This window comes from Heterodontus francisci, chromosome 39 (genome assembly GCF_036365525.1).
Source record: "Heterodontus francisci isolate sHetFra1 chromosome 39, sHetFra1.hap1, whole genome shotgun sequence".
NCBI classification, from domain to species: domain Eukaryota; kingdom Metazoa; phylum Chordata; class Chondrichthyes; order Heterodontiformes; family Heterodontidae; genus Heterodontus; species Heterodontus francisci.
The window spans coordinates 30,551,089-30,573,372 of record NC_090409.1 but is presented as its reverse complement, the minus strand read 5'-3'; the positions used below and the strand labels follow the sequence as shown (position 1 = coordinate 30,573,372).

At 51.3% G+C, this 22,284-nt stretch overlaps 1 protein-coding gene across 1 annotated transcript in view; it reads right to left on the bottom strand.

Moving 5' to 3' along the window:
- Positions 1–3,596: 3,596 nt before the first annotated feature.
- LOC137352859 (platelet-activating factor acetylhydrolase IB subunit alpha1-like) overlaps positions 3,597–22,284 on the bottom strand; it is a 24,190-nt gene continuing 5,502 nt past the window's right edge. Inside the window, exons 2-5 of the mRNA XM_068018711.1 lie at positions 18,636–18,725; positions 10,260–10,376; positions 4,390–4,512; positions 3,597–4,010 (exon numbers count right to left, since the gene is read on the bottom strand). Of these exons, the coding sequence (XP_067874812.1) occupies positions 3,744–4,010; positions 4,390–4,512; positions 10,260–10,376; positions 18,636–18,725 (597 nt within the window). The 3' untranslated portion in view covers positions 3,597–3,743. The remainder of the gene's footprint in view (positions 4,011–4,389; positions 4,513–10,259; positions 10,377–18,635; positions 18,726–22,284) is intronic.

The window sequence follows — 22,284 nt, the reverse complement described above, 5'->3', positions numbered from 1 at the left end:
CTTGTCAATAAGTCACTGAAAGCTAACATGCAGGTGCAGCAAGCAATTAGGAAGGCTAATGGTATGTTAGCCTTTATCGCAGGAGGATTTGAGTACAGGAGTAGTGAAGTCTTGCTTTAATTGTATAGAATCTTGGTTAGACCGCACCTGGAGTACTGTGTGCAGTTTTGGTCCCCTTACCTTAAGAAGGAGATGATTGCCATAGAGGGAGTGCAACGGAGATTGACCAGACTTGTTCCTGGGATGGCGGGTCTGTCCTGTGAAGAGAGATTGGGGAAACTGGGCCTGTATTCTCTAGAGTTTCGAAGAATGAGAGGTGATCTCATTGAAACCTACAAAATACTTAAAGGGATTGACTGGATAGATGCAGGTCAGATGTTTCCCCTGGTTGGGGAGTCTAGAACCAGGGGACACAATTTTAAAATAAGGGGGAAGCCACTTAGGACAGAGATGAGAAGAAATTTCTTTACTCAGAGGGTTGTGAATCTTTGGAATTCTCTACCTCAGAGGGCTGTGGAAGCTCAGTCATTGAGGATGTTTAAAGCAGAGATTGACAGATTTCTAAATACAAATAAAATAAGGGAATATGAGGATAGTGTGGGAAAAAAGGCATTGATGTGAATGATCAGCCATCAGTATTGAATGGCGGGGCAGGCTCGATGGGATGAATGGCCTACTCCTGCTCCTATGTTCCTATGTACTGAAGGTTTCTATTTCATAAGCATCACATACCTTTCTTGAACCATTTGCTCAGACGCCAACCTTCATTTCTTTAACATTAAATGTCTAACAGAGAGAAAAAATATCATAACCCATCGCCCAGTCCCCATCTCTCACCCAAGCCCATCGTCCTTCTTCATCTCTCCTCCGAACCCATCGACCAGTCTCCATCTCTCCCCGAACCCACTGCCGAGTCTCCATCTCTCCTCCGAACCCATCGCCCAGTCTCCATCTCTCCCCGAACCCATCGTCCTTCTTCATCTCTCCTCCGAACCCATCGATCAGTCTCCATCTCTCACCCGAACCCATCGCACAGTCTCCACCTCTCCCCGAACCCACTGACCAGTCTCCATCTCTCTCCCGAACCCATCGCCCAGTCTCCATCTCTCACCCGAACCCATCGCTCAGTCTCCATCTCTCTCCCGAACCCATCGACCAGTCTCCATCTCTCCCCCGAACCCGCTGCCGAGTCTCCATCTCTCCCCGAACCCACTGCCTAGTCTCCATCTCTCTCCCGAACCCATCGCCCAGTCTCCATCTCTCACCCGAACCCATCGCTCAGTCTCCATCTCTCCCCCGAACCCATCGACCAGTCTCCATCTCTCCCCCGAACCCACTGCCGAGTCTCCATCTCTCCCCGAACCCACTGCCTAGTCTCCATCTCTCCCCCGAACCCATCGCCCTGTCCCCATCTCTCCCTGGAACCCATCGCACAGTCTCCATCTCTCCCCCGAACCCATCGCCCAGTCCCCATCTCTCCCCCGAACCCATCGCCCAGTCTCCATCTCTCCCCCGAACCCATCGCCCAGTCTCCATCTCTCCCCCGAACCCATTGACCAGTCTCCATCTCTCCCCCGAACCCATCGCTCAGTCTCCATCTCTCCCCCGAACCCATCGCCCAGTCTCCATCTCTCCCCCGAACCCATCGCCCAGTCTCCATCTCTCACCCGAACCCATCGCTCAGTCTCCATCTCTCCCCCGAACCCATCGACCAGTCTCCATCTCTCCCCCGAACCCACTGCCGAGTCTCCATCTCTCCCCGAACCCACTGCCTAGTCTCCATCTCTCCCCCGAACCCATCGCCCTGTCCCCATCTCTCCCTGGAACCCATCGCACAGTCTCCATCTCTCCCCCGAACCCATCGCCCAGTCCCCATCTCTCCCCCGAACCCATCGCCCAGTCTCCATCTCTCCCCCGAACCCATTGACCAGTCTCCATCTCTCCCCCGAACCCATCGCTCAGTCTCCATCTCTCCCCCGAACCCATCGCCCAGTCTCCATCTCTCCCCCGAACCCATCGCCCAGTCTCCATCTCTCACCCGAACCCATCGACCAGTCTCCATCTCTCACCCGAACCCATCGCCCAGTCCCCATCTCTCCCCCGAACCCATCGACCAGTCTCCATCTCTCCCCGGAACCCATCGCCCAGTCCCCAGCTCTCCCCCGAACCCATCGACCAGTCTCCATCTCTCCCCCGAACCCATCGACCAGTCTCCATCTCTCCCCGAACCCACTGCCGAGTCTCCATCTCTCCCCCGAACCCATCGCTCAGTCTCCATCTCTCCCCCGAACCCATCGACCAGTCCCCATCTCTCCCCCGAACCCACTGCCGAGTCTCCATCTCTCCCCCGAACCCATCGCTCAGTCTCCATCTCTCCCCCGAACCCATCGACCAGTCCCCATCTCTCCCCTGAACCCATCGCCCAGTCTCCATCTCTCCCCCGAACCCATCGCCCAGTCTCCATCTCTCCTCTGAACCCATCGCCCAGTCTCCATCTCTCCCCCGAACCCATCGCCCAGTCTCCAACTCTCCCCCGAACCCATCGATCAGTCTCCATCTCTCCCCGAACCCACTGCCGAGTCTCCATCTCTCCCCCGAACCCATCGCCCAGTCTCCATCTCTCCCCCGAACCCATCGCCCAGTCTCCATCTCTCCCCCGAACCCATCGCCCAGTCTCCATCTCTCCCCCGAACCGATTGCCCAGTCTCCATCTCTCCCCCGAACCCATCACCAAGTCTCCATCTCTCCCCCGAACCCATCGCCCAGTCCCCATCTCTCCCCTGAACTCACTGCCGAGTCTCCAACTCTCCCCCGAACACATCGCCCAGTCTCCATCTCTCCTCCGAACCCATCACCCAGTCTCCATCTCTCCCCTGAACCCATCGCCCAGTCTCCATCTCTTACCCGAACCCATCCCCCAGTCTCCATCTCTCCCCTGAACCCATCGCCCAGTCTCCATCGCTGCCCCGAACCTATCGCCCAGTCTCCACCTCTCCCCTGAACCCATCCCCCAGTCTCCATCTCTCCCCCAAAAACACAATTTTCCCAGGTTTCTTCGCATTCACAAACTCTCGCCCCCCTGCCTGCCACTGTCACTTTCCCAGCCTTCCCCTCCCCTGCACACACTCCTTGACTCACCCCCCACACTGACACATTCTCTCTCTCTCTCCCCCCACACTGACACACTCTCTCTCTCCCCCCACACTGACACACACTCTCTCTCTCCCCCCACACTGACACACACTCTCTCTCTCCCCCCACACTGACACTCTCTCTCCCCCCCACACTGACACATTCTCTCTCTGTCTCCCCCCACACTGACACACTCTCTCTCTCCCCCCACACTGACACATTCTCTCTCTCTCTCCCCCCACACTGACACATTCTCTCTCTCTCTCCCCCCACACTGACACACTCTATCTCTCCCCCCACACTGACACTCTCTCTCTCCCCCCACACTGACACACTCTCTCTCCCCCCACCCTAACCCGAACACCCTCCTCCTGCCCTATTTCTGTGCCAGTTTCGGGCCCTGTGCCAGCTATTGTATTTATGGTGATAATTGTGTGGTGAAGAATTGCTTTGTGGCCTGTGTGTGGGGGGAACAGATGAAGGTTTATTATTCGTGTTTGATCATTTTAAATTGTAATCCCTCTGCCCACATCGCCCACAGTCCCACTGGTCCATGACTGCCCAGAATCCATCATAGCTGGGTTGAGAGGTCTGATGGAAGCCTCCAGCTATCAGAGGGGGTCACAGGCAGATTCACCCAGCAGCTGGTGAACGCGGGCATGAATCAGTTTACAAACACTGGTGTAAGCGTGTCGGGTCAGGTGTAGGTAGTCATACATGTCGTTGTGGCTAATGGTACCATCAGAATTCACGAAGCCCGGGTCCACGTCCAGGAAGGAGGTGTTGTTGAGATTCGGCACGGTTCCCCTGACCAGCTCGTTCACCAGGGCGTTCTTCACCCTCAGTGGGTTCGGATCCTTCCCACGGGGTAACAGGCCCTGCAACACAAGGCAAGGTTGGCATCAGAGGAAAGGGCAGGCCCAGGAGAACATTCGGCTGATAGACACCGATTCGGAGCTTTCTCTGTGTCACTTACAGGTCCCACTCTCCCAATTACAGCCTCCCCCCGTCACACCCGTCTGCGCTGTCCGCCCCCCTCGCCCGCCATGCCCTCGCCCCCTCCCTGGCTGCACCCTCTCCCCCCCGCCATGCCTTGGCTCCCTCACCCTTAGTGCCCCGTCGCCTTCACCTGCCATGCCATGCCCTGCCACCCCCCCCCCCCCCCTCCAAGCTGCCCTCTGCCTCCCTCCAAGTATCCGTCGCGCCCTGCCCCTCACACCGCATCCTCCGTCACGCTCTCTGCTCCGTCACACTCACCAGGACGATAACCTTGGCCTGTGGCTGCCACTGATTCAGGAGGTTGACGATGGTCTCAATTCCCCCAGCAACCTGCTCCGCTGTGTGATTGTGGTTGTTCGTGCCCACCCACAAGACAATGACCTGCAAACACAGGCGGGAGGTGGGAACACAATGAAACCTGTTTCAACCTCACTGCCAACATCATTTGCAGGTGCACAGTGGGTGACCTCACACTTTCCCACATTGAACTGTATTTGCCACTGCTTTGCCCACTCGCTGAATCTATCAATGCCCCTTTACAACTTTCTGCTCCCGTTTGCACTATTTACTGTGTCACCGAACTTAGTGTCATCAGCAAACTTAGATATTCGGCTCTCTGTTCCTTCATCCAATTCATCTATAAACATAGTAAAAAGCTGAGACCCCCCCCAGGACCGATCCCTGGGAGACACCAACAGTCACATTCTGCCATTCTAAGTACACAGCCATTATCTTTCTTCTGTGTCTCCTCCTTTCCAACCAACTCTTCATCTTATATAGAAACACACAGACGTTACAATAGAGACAGGCCATTCGGCCCAGCTAGTTCCCATCAGTGTTTAGCATTTATGACAGCCAAAAGTCCTGATCACATTTACCTGTCCTGCCCACCTTTTTTCTTATAAGAAAGGTCAGCCGTGGCACAGTCGGTCGCACTCCCGTCTCGGAGCCGGAAGCCGATGGGTTCAAGTCTTGCTGCAAAGGCTTGAACCCACAGTCCAGCCCAGCACGCTCACTGCCAGTACTGAGGAAGTGCTACCTTGTCGGAGGTGCTGTTTCTCAGTTGGATGTTAAATCAAGGCCCCACCGGTCCTCTCAGGTGAAGGTAAAAGATCCCACGTTACGATGTAAAGATGACCCAGGGGTATCTGCTACCCTATAGGCCCTCAACCCTGCCCCCCCCCCCCACACATCTTCTACCAATATTTATCTCACAATCATATGAATTAGGAGAAGTAGGCCACTCGGCCCCTCGAGCCTGCTCCGCCATTCAATAGGATCATGGCTGATCTGATTGTAACCTCGACTCCACATTCCTACCTACCTCCCCAATAGCCTTCCATCTCCTTATCAAGAATCTATCTACCTCTGCCTTAAAACAAATTCAAAGACTCTGCTTCCACTGCCTTTTGAGGAAGAGAATTCCAAAGACTCACCACCCTCTGAGAGAAAACATTTCTCCTTATCTCTGTCTTAAATGGGCGACCCCTTATTTTTAAACAGTGACCCCTAGTTCTCGATTCTCCCACAAGGGGAAACATCCTTTCCACATCCACCCTGTCAAGACCCCTCAGGATCTTCTATGTTTCAATCAAGTCACCACTTACTCTTCTAAATTCCAATGGATACAAGCCTAGCCTGTCCAATCTTTCCTCGTAAGACAGCCTGCCCATTCCAGGTATTAGTCTAGCAAACCTTCTCGGTACTGCTTCCAACCCATTTACATCCTTCCTTAAATAAGAAGACCAATACTGTATACAGTACTCCAGATGTGTTCTCACCAATGCCCTGTACAGCTGAAGCATAACCTCCCTACTTTTGTATTCAATTCCCCTCGCGATAAACGATAACATTCTATTAGCTTTCCTAATCACGTGCTGTACCTGCATACTAACCTTCTGCGATTCATGCACTGGGACACCCAGATCCCTCTGCATCTTCACCCAGAGGGTGGTGATGGTCTGGAACTCACTGCCTGAAAGGGTAGTTGAGGCAGAGACCCTCAACTCATTCAAAAGGAGTCTGGATATGCACCTCAAGTGCCGTAAGCTGCAGGGCTACAGACCAAACGCTGGAAGGTGGGATTGGAATAGGTGGATCCTTTTTCGGCTGGCACAGACATGATGGGCCAAGTGGCCTCTTTCTGTACCTTAAACTTTCTATGATTCTAGCTCAGAGCTCTGTAATCTCTCACCATTTAGATAATACAATTCTTTTTTTATTCTTCCTGCCAAAATGGACAAGTTCATATTTTCCCACATGATACTCCATTTGCCAGATTTTTGCCCACTCACGTAACCTATCTATATCCCTTTGCAGCCTCCTGATGTCCTCCTCACCACCAATTTTCCTACCTATGTCTGTGTCATCAGCAAATTTAGCAACCACACCTTCAGTCCCTTCATCCAAGTCATTTATATAAATTATAAAAAGTTGAGCCCCAGCACAGATCCCTACTCTCTGTTTTCTGTTAGCTAACCAATCCTCCATCCATGCCAATATGTTATCCCCTACACCATGAGCTTTTATTTTCCGCAATAATCTTTGATGTGGCACCTTATCAAATGCCTTCTGGAAATCTAAGTACAATACATCCACTGGTTCCCCTTTATCCACAGCAGGTGACTCCAACAGCACTAAAACAGCTTATCTGGTCATTACCACATTGCGGTTTGTGTGAGCTTGCTGTGCACAAACTGACTGCCGCGATACAACACTGACTACACATTAAAAGTACTTCATCAGTTCCGAGGCACTTTGGAAGGTCCTGAGGTTGTGACAGGCGCTCTAGCAATGCAATGCAATCTAATCTTCAATGCTGATATGGTTTGACGCTCAAACACTGACACTGACTGAATCCCATTGTCTCACAACAGTCTGTTGATAGACGTTTCACCTGCCCTTTATTCAAAACCTCTGGCATTTAATCTTGTTAATTCTAAATAGTTAAGTGCTAGAGAAAAAAAAATCAGTGCCTTTGGTCTGATATTCCCTGGCTCTCCGTCTGTCTGTCCCTTCGCTCTGATATTCCCTGGCTCTCCGTCTGTCTGTCCCTTCGCTCTGATATTCCCTGGCTCTCCGTCTGTCTGTCCCTTCGCTCTGATATTCCCTGGCTCTCCGTCTGTCTGTCCCTTCGCTCTGATATTCCCTGGCTTTCCGTCTGTCTGTACCTTTGGTCTGACATTCCCTGGATCTCCATCTGTCTGTACCTTTGGTCTGACATTCCCTAGATCTCCGTCTGTCTGTACCTTTGGTCTGATATTTCCACTCTCCGTTTGTCTGTACCTTCACTTTGATAATCCCTGGCTCTGTCTCTCTGTCTGTACCTTTGGTCTAATAGTCCCGGGCTCTCCGCCTGTCTGTACCTTCGCTCTGATATTCCCTGGCTTTCCGTCTGTCTGTACCTTCGCTCTGATATTCCCTGGCTTTCCGTCTGTCTGTACCTTTGGTCTGATATTCCCTGGCTCTCCATCTGTCTGTACCGTCGCTCTGATATTCCCTGGCTTTCCGTCTGTCTGTACCTTTGGTCTGACATTCCCTGGATCTCCGTCTGTCTGTACCTTTGGTCTGACATTCCCTGGATCTCCGTCTGTCTGTACCTTTGGTCTGATATTCCCAGCTCTCCGTCTGTCTGTACCTTCACTTTGATATTCCCTAGCTCTGTCTCTCTGTCTGTACCTTTGGTCTGATATTCCCAGGCTCTCCGCCTGTCTGTACCTTCGCTCTGATATTCCCTGGCTTTCCGTCTGTCTGTACCTTTGGTCTGATATTCCCTGGATCTCCATCTGTCTGTATCTTTGGTCAGATATTCCCTGGCTTTCCGTCAGTCCGTACCTTTGGTCTGATATTCCCGGGCTCTCCGTCTGTCTGTACCTTTGGTCTGACATTCCCTGGCTCTCCGTCTGTCTGTCCCTTCGGTCTGATATTCCCAGCTCTCTGTCTGTCTGTATCTTTGGTCTGATCTTCCCTGGATCTCCATCTGTCTGTACCTTTGGTCTGATATCCCCTGGATCGCCGTCTGTCTGTCCCTTCGGTCAGATATTCCCTGGCTCTGTCTCTCTGTCTGTACCATTGGTCTGATATTCCCTGGCTCTCCGTCTGTCTGTACCTTTGGTCTGATATCCCTGGCTTTCCGTCAGTCCGTACCTTTGGTCTGATATTCCCTGGCTTTCCGTCAGTCCGTACCTTTGGTCTGATATCCCCTGGATCGCCGTCTGTCTGTCCCTTCGGTCAGATATTCCCTGGCTCTGTCTCTCTGTCTGTACCATTGGTCTGATATTCCCTGGCTCTCCGTCTGTCTGTACCTTTGGTCTGATATCCCTGGCTTTCCGTCAGTCCGTACCTTTGGTCTGATATTCCCTGGCTCTCCGTCTGTCTGTCCCTTTGGTCTGATATTCCCTGACTTTCCGTCAGTCCGTACCTTTGGTCTGATATTCCCTGGCTCTCCGTCTGTCTGTCCCTTTGGTCTGATATTCCCTGACTTTCCGTCAGTCTGTACCTTTGGTCTGATATTCCCTGGCTCTCCGTCTGTCTGTACCTTTGGTCTGATATCCCTGGCTTTCCGTCAGTCCGTACCTTTGGTCTGATATTCCCTGGCTCTCCGTCTGTCTGTCCCTTTGGTCTGATATTCCCTGACTTTCCGTCTGTCTGTCCCTTCGGTCTGATATTCCCAGCTCTCTGTCTGTCTGTATCTTTGGTCTGATATTCCCTGACTTTCCGTCTGTCTGTCCCTTCGGTCTGATATTCCCAGCTCTCTGTCTGTCTGTATCTTTGGTCTGATCTTCCCTGGATCTCCATCTGTCTGTACCTTTGGTCTGATATTCCCTGGATCTCCGTCTGTCTGTACTTTTGGTCTGATCTTCCCTGGATCTCCGTCTGTCTGTACCTTTGGTGTAATATTCCCTGGATCTCCGTCTGTCTGTCCCTTCAGTCAGATATTCCCTGGCTCTGTCTCTCTGTCTGTCCCTTTGGTCTGATATTCCCGGGCTCTCCGTCTGTCTGTACCTTTGGTCTGATATTCCCTGGATCTCCGTCTGTCTGTACTTTTGGTCTGATATTCCCTGGAACTCCATCTGTCTGTCCCTTTGGCCTGATATTCCCTGGCTCTCCGTCTGTCTGTCCCTTCGTTCTGATATTCCCAGCTCTCTGTCTGTTTGCCCCTTCGGTCTGATATTCCCCTGCTCTCCTGTGTCTGTCCCTTCGGTCTGATAGTCCCTGGCTCTCCGTCTGTCTGTACTTTTGGTCTGATCGTCCCTGGATCTCCGTCTGTCTGTACCTTTGGTCTGATATTCCCTGGATCTCCGTCTGTCTGTCCCTTCAGTCAGATATTCCCTGGCTCTGTCTCTCTGTCTGTACCATTGGTCTAATATTCCCGGGCTCTCCGTCTGTCTGTACTTTTGGTCTGATATTCCCTGGAACTCCTTCTGTCTGTCCCTTTGGCCTGATATTCCCTGGCTCTCCGTCTGTCTGTCCCTTTGGTCTGATATTCCCTGGCTCTCTGTCTGTCTGTCCCTTCGGTCTGATATTCCCTGGCTCTCCTGTGTCTGTCCCTTTGGTCTGATATTCACTGGAATTCCATCTCTCTCTCCCTTCGGTCTGATATTCCCTGGCTCTCTGTCTGTCTGTCCCTTCGGTCTGATATTCCCTGGCTCTCTGTCTGTCTGTCCCTTCGGTCTGATATTCCCTGGCTCTCCTGTGTCTGTCCCTTTGGTCTGATATTCCCAGCTCTCTGCCAGTCTGCCCCTTCGGTCTGATATTCCCTGGCTCTCTGTCTGTCTGTCCCTTTGGTCTGATATTCCCTGGCTCTCCTGTGTCTGTCCCTTCGGTCTGATATTCGCTGGGTCTCTGTCTGTCTGTCCCTTCGGTCTGATATTCCCTGGGTCTCTGTCTGTTTGTCCCATCGGTCTGATATTCCCTGGCTCTCCTGTGTCTGTCCCTTTGGTCTGATATTCACTGGAATTCCATCTCTCTCTCCCTTTGGTCTGATATTCCCTGACTTTCCGTCTGTCTGTCTGTCCCTTCGGTCTGATATTCCCAGATCTCTGTCTGTCTGTATCTTTGGTCTGATATTCCCCGGCTCTATCTGGCTGTGCCTTTGGTCTGATATTCCCAGCTCTGTCATTCCGTACCTTTGGTCTGATGTTCTCCAGCTCTCCATTTTGCAGTCTCCACAGAACGTGCTGTGTCGCATCTCCTCCAATTCCAAAATTCAGTGCATGAAGTGGTGAAAATAACTGTCGCCAGATCTGTACAGAGAGACACAGTCACAAGGGGGAATGTGAGTTAACAGAGGCATAGAGAGGGACACAAGGAGGATGGGGGAGAGAGCAAGAGACAGAGAGAAATAGAGAGGGACACATGGAGGAGGAAGAGAGAGCAAGAGACAGAGAGAAATAGAGAGGGACACATGGAGGAGGGAGAGAGAGAAAGAGACAGAGAGAAATAGAGAGGGACACATGGAGGAGGGAGAGAGAGCAAGAGACAGAGAGAAATAGAGAGGGACACAAGGAGGATGGGGGAGAGAGCAAGAGACAGAGAGAAATAGAGAGGGACACATGGAGGAGGAAGAGAGAGCAAGAGACAGAGAGAAATAGAGAGGGACACATGGAGGAGGGGGAGAGAGCAAGAGACAGAGAGAAATAGAGAGGGACACATGGAGGAGGGGGAGAGAGCAAGAGACAGAGAGAAATAGAGGGGGACACATGGAGGAGGGAGAGAGAGCAAGAGACAGAGAGAAATAGAGAGGGACACATGGAGGAGGGGGAGAGAGCAAGAGACAGAGAGAAATAGAGAGGGACACATGGAGGAGGGGGAGAGAGCAAGAGACAGAGAGAAATAGAGAGGGACACATGGAGGAGGGAGAGAGAGCAAGAGACAGAGAGAAATAGAGACGGACACATGGAGGAGGGAGAGAGAGCAAGAGACAGAGAGAAATAGAGAGGGACACATGGATGAGGAGGAGAGAGAAAGAGACAGAGAGAAATAGAGAGGGACACATGGAGGAGGGAGAGACAGAAAGAGACAGAGAGAAATAGAGAGGGACACATGGAGGAGGGGGAGAGAGCAAGAGACAGAGAGAAATAGAGAGGGACACATGGAGGAGGGAGAGAGAGAAAGAGACAGAGAGAAATAGAGAGGGACACATGGAGGAGGGAGAGAGAGCAAGAGACAGAGAGAAATAGAGAGGGACACATGGATGAGGAGGAGAGAGAAAGAGACAGAGAGAAATAGAGAGGGACACATGGAGGAGGGAGAGAGAGAAAGAGACAGAGAGACAGAGAGAGGGACACATGGAGGAGGGAGAGAGAGAAAGAGACAGAGAGAAATAGAGAGGGACACATGGAGGAGGGGGAGAGAGAAAGAGACAGAGAGAAATAGAGAGGGACACATGGAGGAGGGAGAGACAGAAAGAGACAGAGAGAAATAGAGAGGGACACATGGAGGAGGGGGAGAGAGCAAGAGACAGAGAGAAATAGAGAGGGACACATGGAGGAGGGAGAGAGAGCAAGAGACAGAGAGAAATAGAGAAGGACACATGGAGGAGGGAGAGAGAAAGAGACAGAGAGAAATAGAGAGGGACACATGGAGGAGGGAGAGAGAGCAACAGACAGAGAGAAATAGAGAGGGACACATGGAGGAGGGGAGAGAGAAAGAGACAGAGAGAAATAGAGAGGGACACATGGATGAGGGAGAGAGAAAGAGACAGAGAGAAATAGAGAGGGACACATGGAGGAGGGAGAGAGAAAGAGACAGAGAAATAGAGAAAGACACATGGAGGAGGGAGAGAGAAAGAGACAGAGAGAAATAGAGAAGGACACATGGAGGAGGGAGAGAGAGCAAGAGACAGAGGGAAATAGAGAGGGACACATGGAGGAGGAAGAGAGAGCAAGAGACAGAGAGAAATAGAGAGGGACACGGTGGAGGAGGGAGAGAGAGAAAGAGACAGAGAGAAATAGAGGGACACATGGAGGAGGGGAGAGCAAGAGACAGAGAGAAATAGAGAGGGACAAATGGAGGAGGAGGAGAGAGAAACAGACAGAGAGAAATAAAGAGGGACACATGGAGGAGAGGGAGAGAGAAAGAGACAGAGAGAAATAGAGACGGATACATGGATGAGGAGGAGAGAGAAAGAGACACATTAAGGAGGGGAGAGCAAGAGACAGAGAGAAATAGAGAGGAACTAATGGAGGAGGGAGAGAAAGAGACAGAGAGAAATAGAGAGGGACACATGGAGGAGGGAGAGAGAGCAAGAGACAGAGGGAAATAGAGAGGGACACATGGAGGAGGAAGAGAGAGCAAGAGACAGAGAGAAATAGAGAGGGACACGGTGGAGGAGGGAGAGAGAGAAAGAGACAGAGAGAAATAGAGGGACACATGGAGGAGGGGAGAGCAAGAGACAGAGAGAAATAGAGAGGGACAAATGGAGGAGGAGGAGAGAGAAACAGACAGAGAGAAATAAAGAGGGACACATGGAGGAGAGGGAGAGAGAAAGAGACAGAGAGAAATAGAGACGGATACATGGATGAGGAGGAGAGAGAAAGAGACACATTAAGGAGGGGAGAGCAAGAGACAGAGAGAAATAGAGAGGAACTAATGGAGGAGGGAGAGAAAGAGACAGAGAGAAATAGAGAGGGACACATGGAGGAGGGAGAGAGAGCAAGAGACAGAGAGAAATAGAGAGGGACACATGGAGGAGGGAGAGAGAAAGAGACAGAGAGAAATAGAGAGGGACACATGGAGGAGGAGGAGAGAGAGAAAGAGACATATGAAGGAGGGAGACAGAGAAAGAGACAGAGAGAAATAGAGAGGGACACATGGAGGAGGGGGAGAGAGCAAGAGACAGAGAAAAATAGAGAGGGACACATGGAGGAGGAGGAGAGAGAAAGAGACACATGAAGGAGGGAGACAGAGAAAGAGACAGAGATAAATAGAGCGGGACACATGGAGGAGGGAGAGAGAGAAAGAGACAGAGAGAAATAGAGAGGGACACATGGAGAAGGGAGAGAGAGCAAGAGACAGAGAGAAATAGAGAGGGACACATGGAGGAGGGAGAGAGAGAAACAGACAGAGAGAAATAGAGAGGGACACATGGAGGAGGGAGAGAAAGAGACAGAGAGAAATAGAGAGGGACACATGGAGGAGGGAGAGAGAAAGAGACAGAGAGAAATAGAGAGGGACACATGGAGGAGGGAGAGAGAGCAAGAGACAGAGAGAAATAGAGAGGGACAAATGGAGGAGGGAGAGAGAGCAAGAGACAGAGAGAAACAGAGAGGGACACATGAAGGAGAGAGAAAGAGAGAAATAGAGAGGGACACATGAAGGAGGGAGAGAGAGCAAGAGACAGAGAGAAATAGAGAGGGACACATGGAGGAGGGAGAGAGAGCAAGAGACAGAGGGAAATAGAGAGGGACACATGGAGGAGGGAGAGAGAGCAAGAGACAGAGAGAAACAGAGAGGGACACATGAAAGAGAGAGAAAGAGAAAGAGAGAAATAGAGAGGGACACATGAAGGAGGGAGAGAGAGCAAGAGACAGAGAGAAATAGAGAGGGACACATGGAGGAGGGAGAGAGAGCAAGAGACAGAGGGAAATAGAGAGGGACACATGGAGGAGGGAGAGAGAGCAAGAGACAGAGAGAAACAGAGAGGGACACATGAAAGAGAGAGAAAGAGAAAGAGAGAAATAGAGAGGGACACATGAAGGAGGGAGAGAGAGCAAGAGACAGAGAGAAATAGAGAGGGACACATGGAGGAGGGAGAGAGAGCAAGAGACAGAGGGAAATAGAGAGGGACACATGGAGGAGGAAGAGAGAGCAAGAGACAGAGAGAAATAGAGAGGGACACGGTGGAGGAGGGAGAGAGAGAAAGAGACAGAGAGAAATAGAGAGGGACACGGTGGAGGAGGGAGAGAGAGAAAGAGACAGAGAGAAATAGAGAGGGACACATGGAGGAGGGGAGAGCAAGAGACAGAGAGAAATAGAGAGGGACAAATGGAGGAGGGAGAGAGAGCAAGAGACAGAGATAAATAGAGAGGGACACATGGAGGAGGGAGAGAGAGAAAGAGACAGAGAGATATAGAGAGGAACACATGGAGGAGGAGGAGAGAGAAACAGACAGAGAGAAACAGACAGAGAGAAATAAAGAGGGACACATGGAGGAGGGGGAGAGAGAAAGAGACAGAGAGAAATAGAGAGGGACACATGGATGAGGAGGAGAGAGAAAGAGACACATTAAGGAGGGAGACAGAGAAAGAGACAGAGAGAAATAGAGAGGGACACATGGAGGAGGGGAGAGCAAGAGACAGAGAGAAATAGAGAGGAACTCATGGAGGAGGGAGAGAAAGAGACAGAGAAAAATAGAGAGGGACACATGGAGGAGGGGGAGAGAGAAGGAGACAGAGAGAAATAGAGAGGGACACGGTGGAGGAGGGAGAGAGAGAAAGAGACAGAGAGAAATAGAGAGGGACACATGGAGGAGGGAGAGAGAAAGAGACACAGAGAAATAGAGAGGGACACATGGAGGAGGGAGAGAGAAAGAGACAGAGAGAAATAGAGAGGGACACATGGAGGAGGGGGAGAGAGAAGGAGACAGAGAGAAATAGAGAGGGACACATGGAGGAGGGGGAGAGAGCAAGAGACAGAGAAAAATAGAGAGGGACACGGTGGAGGAGGGAGAGAGAGAAAGAGACAGAGAGAAATAGAGAGGAACACGGTGGAGGAGGGAAAGAGAGAAAGAGACAGAGAGAAATAGAGAGGGACACATGGAGGAGGGGGAGAGAGAAGGAGACAGAGAGAAATAGAGAGGGAAACGGTGGAGGAGGGAGAGAGAGAAAGAGACAGAGAGAAATAGAGAGGAACACAGTGGAGGAAGACAGCAGTGAATGACAGACATGGAGAGGGACACAGAGGAGTGGGAGCGAGAGAGATGGAGGGGGACACAGAGGAGGGGTGAGAGAGAGACACCGAGCAGGGAGAGAGAGAGAGAAAGAGACATGGAGGGTGATACCGAGCAGAGGGGGTGGGGGGGGCAGAGGGCGGGGGAGAGAGAGAGACATGGAGGGTGATACCGAGCAGGGGGGCGGGGGGCAGAGGACGGGGGAGAGAGAAAGAGAGAGAGAGAGAGACATGGAGGGGGATACCGAGCGGGGGGAGAGAGACAGCGACATGAAGGGGGATACCGAGCGGGGGAGAGAGAGAGACAGAGTCATGGAGGGGGTACCTAGTGGGGAGAGTGACATGGAGGGAGATACAGAGGGGAGAGAGAGACAGACATGGAGGGGGACAAAGTGGGGGGCAAGAGAGTGAGAGACATGGAGGGGGACACAGCGGAGGGGGGGGGGGGCGGAGAGAGAGAGAGATGGAGAAGGACACAGTGCGGGGAGAGAGACATATGGTGGGAGACAGAGCGGGGAGAGAGAGGCATGGAGAGGGACACAGAGCGGGGAGAGAGAGAGACATGGAGGGGGTCAAAGGCGGGGGAAGAGAGTGAGAGACATGGAGGGGGACACAGAGGTGGGAGAGAGCGAAAGACATGGAGAGGAACACAGAGGGGTGGGGGGGGGTGGAGAGAGAGAGAGATGGAGGGGGGACGGGGGGGCAGAGAGAGCTATAAGGAGAGGGAAACAGGGAGGGGAGAGAGAGCCATGGAGACGGACATGGGCTGGGGGGTGCAGAGAGAGACATGGAGAGGGACACAGACAGGGGAGAGAGAGAGACATGGAGAGGGACACAGAGGGGGGGAAGAGACAGACATGGGGAGAGACAGACATGGAGAGGGACATAGCGAGAGAGGACAGCGAGAAACAGTGAGACACTAACGATTCCCTGGAATGATTGAGCACTGGGAAGAGTGACTGACAGTGGCAATGTTTTTTCTAGAAAGGTTCGAGCACCGGGAACACTGATTGTTGGTGGAAGCAGTGATTCCCAGGACAGATGGGTGATTGGGAACATGGAGTGATGGTGGCAGCAATGATTCCCGGGAGTAATCGAGCACTGGGAACAGAGACTGACAATGGCGCCAGCGATTCCCGGGAGTGATCGGGCACTGGGAACATGGAGTGATGGTGGCAGCAATGATTCCCGGGAGGAATCGAGCACTGGGAACAGAGACTGACAATGGCGCCAGCGATTCCCGGGAGTGATCGGGCACTGGGAACATGGAGTGATGGTGGCAGCAATGATTCCCGGGAGGAATCGAGCACTGGGAACAGAGACTGACAATGGCGCCAGCGATTCCCGGGAGTGATCGGGCACTGGGAATATGGAGTGATGGTGGCAGCAATGATTCCCAGGAGTGATCGGGCAGTGGGAATATGGAGTGATGGTGGCGCCAGTGATGCCCGTGAGCGATCGGGCACTGGGAACATGGAATGATGATGGCGCCAATGATTCCCGGGATTGATGGGGCATTGGGAACACGGAGGTATGGTGGCACCAATGATTCCCAGGAGTGATCGGGCACTGGGAACACGGAGTTATGGTGGCACCAATGATTCCCAGGAGTGATCGGGCACTGGGAACATGGATGACGGTGGCAGCAATGATTCATGGGAGTGATTGGGCATTGGGAACATGGAGTTACAATGGCACCAATGTTTCCCGGGAGTGATCGGGCATTGGGAACATGGAGTGATGGTGGCACCAATGATTCATGGGAGTGATCGGGCATTGGGAACATGGAGTGACGGTGGCAGCAATGATTCATGGGAGTGATTGGGCATTGGGAACATGGAGTGACAGTGGCAGCAATGTTTCCCGGGAGTGATCGGGCATTGGGAACATGGAGTTACAGTGGCACCAATGTTTCCCGGGAGTGATCGGGCATTGGGAACATGGAGTGATGGTGGCACCAATGATTCATGGGAGTGATCGGGCATTGGGAACATGGAGTGACGGTGGCAGCAATGATTCATGGGAGTGATTGGGCATTGGGAACATGGAGTGACAGTGGCAGCAATGTTTCCCGGGAGTGATCGGGCATTGGGAACATGGAGTTACAGTGGCACCAATGTTTCCCGGGAGTGATCGGGCATTGGGAACATGGAGTGATGGTGGCACCAATGATTCATGGGAGTGATCGGGCATTGGGAACATGGAGTGACGGTGGCAGCAATGATTCATGGGATTGATCGGGCATTGGGAACATGGAGCGATGGTGGCACCAATGTTTCCCGGGAGTGATTGGGCATTGGGAACATGGAGCGATGGTGGCACCAATGTTTCCCGGGAGTGATTGGGCATTGGGAACATGGAGTGATGGTGGCAGCAATGATTCCTAGGAGTGATTGGGCATTGGGAACATGGAGTGATGGTGGCACCAATGTTTCCCGGGAGTGATTGGGCATTGGGAACATGGAGCGATGGTGGCAGCAATGATTCCTAGGAGTGATTGGGCATTGGGAACATGGAGCGATGGTGGCACCAATGTTTCCCGGGAGTGATTGGGCATTGGGAACATGGAGCGATGGTGGCACCAATGTTTCCCGGGAGTGATTGGGCATTGGGAACATGGAGTGATGGTGGCAGCAATGATTCCTAGGAGTGATTGGGCATTGGGAACATGGAGCGATGGTGGCAGCAATGATTCCTAGGAGTGATTGGGCATTGGGAACATGGAGCGATGGTGGCACCAATGTTTCCCGGGAGTGATTGGGCATTGGGAACATGGAGCGATGGTGGCACCAATGTTTCCCGGGAGTGATTGGGCATTGGGAACATGGAGTGATGGTGGCAGCAATGATTCCTAGGAGTGATTGGGCATTGGGAACATGGAGCGATGGTGGCACCAATGTTTCCCGGGAGTGATTGGGCATTGGGAACATGGAGCGATGGTGGCACCAATGTTTCCCGGGAGTGATTGGGCATTGGGAACATGGAGTGATGGTGGCAGCAATGATTCCTAGGAGTGATCGGGCATTGGGAACATGGAGTGAGCGTGGCTACAATGTTTCCCGGGAGTGATCGGGCATTGGGAACATGGAGTGATGGTGGCAGCAATGATTCCTGGGAGTGATCGGGTATTGGAAACATGGAGTGATGCTGGCAGCAATGTTTCCCGGGAGTGATCGGGCATTGGAAACATGGAGTGATGCTGGCAGCAATGTTTCCCAGGAGTGATTGGGCACTGGGAACATGGAATGATGGTGGCAGCAATGATTCCTGGCACTGGGAACACTAGCTGATGGTGGAAGCAACATTTTCCATTGTTATCATTAGCATGGCTCAGTTCCACATTGGGATGTGATTTTTATTGCTGTGTTTTTATTGAGGGGGGGTGGGTGTGGGAGATCATGGATCTTGTCGGGCCGCACTGAGGAGAAAGGAAGATCGGTGTAAATAAAATCCTAACCGCATCTCACATAAGATAAACATGATTCCACTGGACAGTTTCCCCCATTCCCTTCTCTCGATCCTGCCATCCCCGCTCTCCCTGCTTTCCACGTTCCCTCTTGGTTCATGTACCCACAATGCCTTGTGCCCGTTCAATTGAGAGAGGAGGATCTCACCTCAAACTGGTGGAGTAATTGAACCAGTGAGTCTCCGACGAACAAGACATCAGGTTCCTTGTCCTTCGTGTCAGCCACAAAACGATTGTGCTGCAGGACACAAGAGGTTAATGTTCAGAGAAATGAATGTTACTCCATGATCGGACTGTACAAGCGTTCCCGCACAAGTACATCCGAATAAAGACAACAGCAGAGAAGCCTTGGCCTTCGCAAATCACCATCTGTACTCCAAACCGCAGCTAGATTTCTAAAAAAAACACTAAGCTAGGGATTGGGCTTTGAGTGCTAACATCAACAGACATTTAGAGAGGCTCGAGTTAACTAAGGAGAGCCAGCATGGATTTGTAAAAGGCAAATCGTGCTTGACTAATCTATTTGAATTCTTTGATGAAGTAACAGAGAAGGTTGACGAAGGGAATGCAGTGGATGTTGTTTATATGGATTTTAAGAAAGCATTTGATAAGGTCCCACTTAACAATATTGAGGCTCATGGAATAGGAGCGTCAGTGTCCAATTGGATAAAAAATTGGCTTCAGGACAGAAAACAGCGAGTCGTAGTAAATGGTTGTTCTTCAGACTGGAGGATGGTAGACAGTGGTGTTCCCCAAGAGCCAGCGCTAGGGACCACTGCTTTTTTCCCAATATATAAATGACTTGGACCTTGGAATACGGCGTAGAATTTCAAAATTTGCTGACGACACCAAACTTGGAGGTGAGGCAAACAGTGGTGATATGAACTGCCTGCAACAGGACATGGGCAGGCTCACTGAATGGGCAGAGAGGTGGCAGATGGAATTTAACACAGACAAGTGTGAGGTGATGCATTTCGGCAGAAGGAATAGGGAGAGGCAGTATAGACTTAACGGCACAACTCTGAAGAGTGTGCAGGAGCAGAGGGACCTGGGGGTTCATGTGCATCGATTTTTGAAGGTGGCGGGACATATTGAGAGAGTGGTTAGTAAAGCAGATGAGATCTTGGGCTTTATTAAGAGAGGTATTGAGTACAAAAGCAGGGATGTTCTGCTGAACCTTTATAAAGCTCTGGTTCGGCCCCAATTGGAGTGTTGTGACCACAGGGTCAGCTGTGGCTCAGCTGGTAGCACTCCAGCCCGAGTCAGAAGATTATAGGCACATGGCGGAGGTGGTGGCGTCTCTGAACTAGTAATCCAGAGGCCCAAGCCTGGCTCACTAATGTCCTTTCGGGAAGGAAATCTGCCCTCCTTGCCTGGTCTGGCCGACATGTGACTCCAGACCCACAGCAATGTGGTTGACTCTCAACTGCCCTCTGAAATGGCCTAGCAAGCCACTCAGTTGTCAAGGGCAATCAGGGATGGGCAACAAATGCCGGCCTTGCCAGCGATGCCCACATCCCATGAAAGAATAGACAAACAATGACAGCTGCCGTGCCAGTGCAGTACAGAGGGAGTGCAGCACTGTCCGAAGTGCTGTCTTTCTGATGAGACGCCAAACCGAGGCCTCTGAGGTGGATGCAGACATCCCAAAGCACTATTCTGAAGAACAGGGGAGTTCTCCCTGCTGTCCTGGTCAATATCACATTGCTGTTTGTGGGAGCTTGCTGTGCGCAAATTGGCTGCTGTATTTCCTACATTACATCAGGGACGAACACTTCAAAAATAATTCATTGGCTGTAAAACACTTTGGGACTTCCTGTGGTCATGAAAGGTGCTGTATTTTACAAGTTTTGTTTTTAACTATCAAGAGCCTTATTGATTAATGACACAAACATTAGTTGTGTACAGCAGTATAAAATAACAAAGAGGATCTGAGATTAAGTGAATGGGTATCGGAAGAGCGGGAGGCCATTTCACCCCTCGAGCCTGTTCCTACATTCATTGAGATCATGGCTAGTTAGGCCACAGCTGGAGTACTGTGTACAGTTCTGGTCGCCACATTATAGGAAGGATGTGATTGCACTGGAGAGGGTGCAGAGGAGATTCACCAGGACGTTGCCTGGGCTGGAGCATTTCAGCTATGAAGAGAGACTGGACAGGCTGGGGTTGTTTCCCTTAGAGCAGAGGAGGCTGAGGGGGGACCTGATTGAGGTATACAAAATTATGAGGGGCATTGATAGGATAGATAGGAAGAAACTTTTTCCCTTAGCGGAGGGGTCAATATGAGGGGCACAGATTTAAGGTTTAGAGGAAAAAAATTTTCACCCAGAGGGTGGTTGGAATCTGGAACACAGTACCTGAAGGGCTGGAGGCAGGAACTCTAACAACATTTAAGTAGTATTTAAATGAGCACTTGAAATGCCATTGCATACAAGGCTAAGGGCCAGGTGCTGGAAAATGGGATTAGAATAGATAGGTGCTTGATGGCCGGCACGGACACAGTGGGCCGAAGGGCCTGTTTCTGTCCTGTATAACTTTATGATTCTATGGCTGATCGGCAACCTAATTCCATAGAACAGGCACAATTGTGGCTGATGAGCTTCAAAACAGCCAAGTGCGAGGTCGCCTATTGAAATGAAGAGTAAGGAGCAGAGGCTGTCCAAAGAGATTTAGGGGTCAACTTATACAATTCATAAATGTGAGAGAGTCAGGTACACAAAAAAATGAAATGTTAGCCTTTATGACGAGAGGGCCAGAATATAAAAGGGGAGAAAGTTGGCTCCAGCTGCACAAAATCCTGTCAAGCCCACATCTGGAATACAGTGTACAGTTCTGTACACCGCGCCTTCACTTCCTTTGGGGGAGGCGGTGGCGTAGTGATAATGTCACTAGATTAGTAACCCAGAGGCCCCCGGCTGGGGACCTGGGTTCGAATCCCACTGCGGCAGATGGTGGAATTTGAATTCCATGAATAAAAAATCTGGAATCAAAAAGCTAGTCCAGCGGTGACCGTGAAACCATTGTCGATTGTTGTAAAAACCCATCTGGTTCACTAATGTCCTTTACGGGCTCGCAGTGTGGCGCATTTGCGCGTACTGGAAGCTACGTATACTAATACGCAGGGCCCCGTTCTTTGCAGACAGAAAGAACATGTACAAACATTGCGCCTGTTTCAGCTGAACAAACTAAGTCACAGCCATTCACTGGTTCACTCCTCAGGGCAATGCCTTGACCAATCAGAATCAAGTTGCCTGGTTTAAAATTTTGAACAAAGCTTGGCAGTTAACCGTCAGTAAACTGGTGCATTCGCCATGCCAACACCTCTACCTATCGGAGTTCACTTGTCAACCAATCAGCACTCTCTTCTCAGGCAGCATAAGTTGTTGTTTTCCCTTACATTGGTTATTCTTGCGAGTGGTTAGGATCTGGAATGCGCTGCCTGAGAGTGTGCAGGAGGCAGATTCAATCATGGCTTTCAAAAGGGAATTGGATAATTATCTGAAGAGAAAAAATCTGCAGGGCTACAGGGAAGGGCTGGGGAGTGGGACTAGCAGATCTGCTCTCGCAGGGAGCTGGCATGGACACAACAGCCTGAATGGCCTTCTTCTGTGCTGTAAGGGGAGTATGACTCAGATTCTCACAGGAGGACATAAAGTGGAAGATGACAACAGTGTATTAGATAGAAACCAGACATGGTGCCTGGGTGGAGCAGGACTGAAGGGCTAAATGTCTGTCACCCATTTTGAGGAACAGCTGACGTGATTACAAAGGAAGAGACCACTATCCGGTTGCCATCA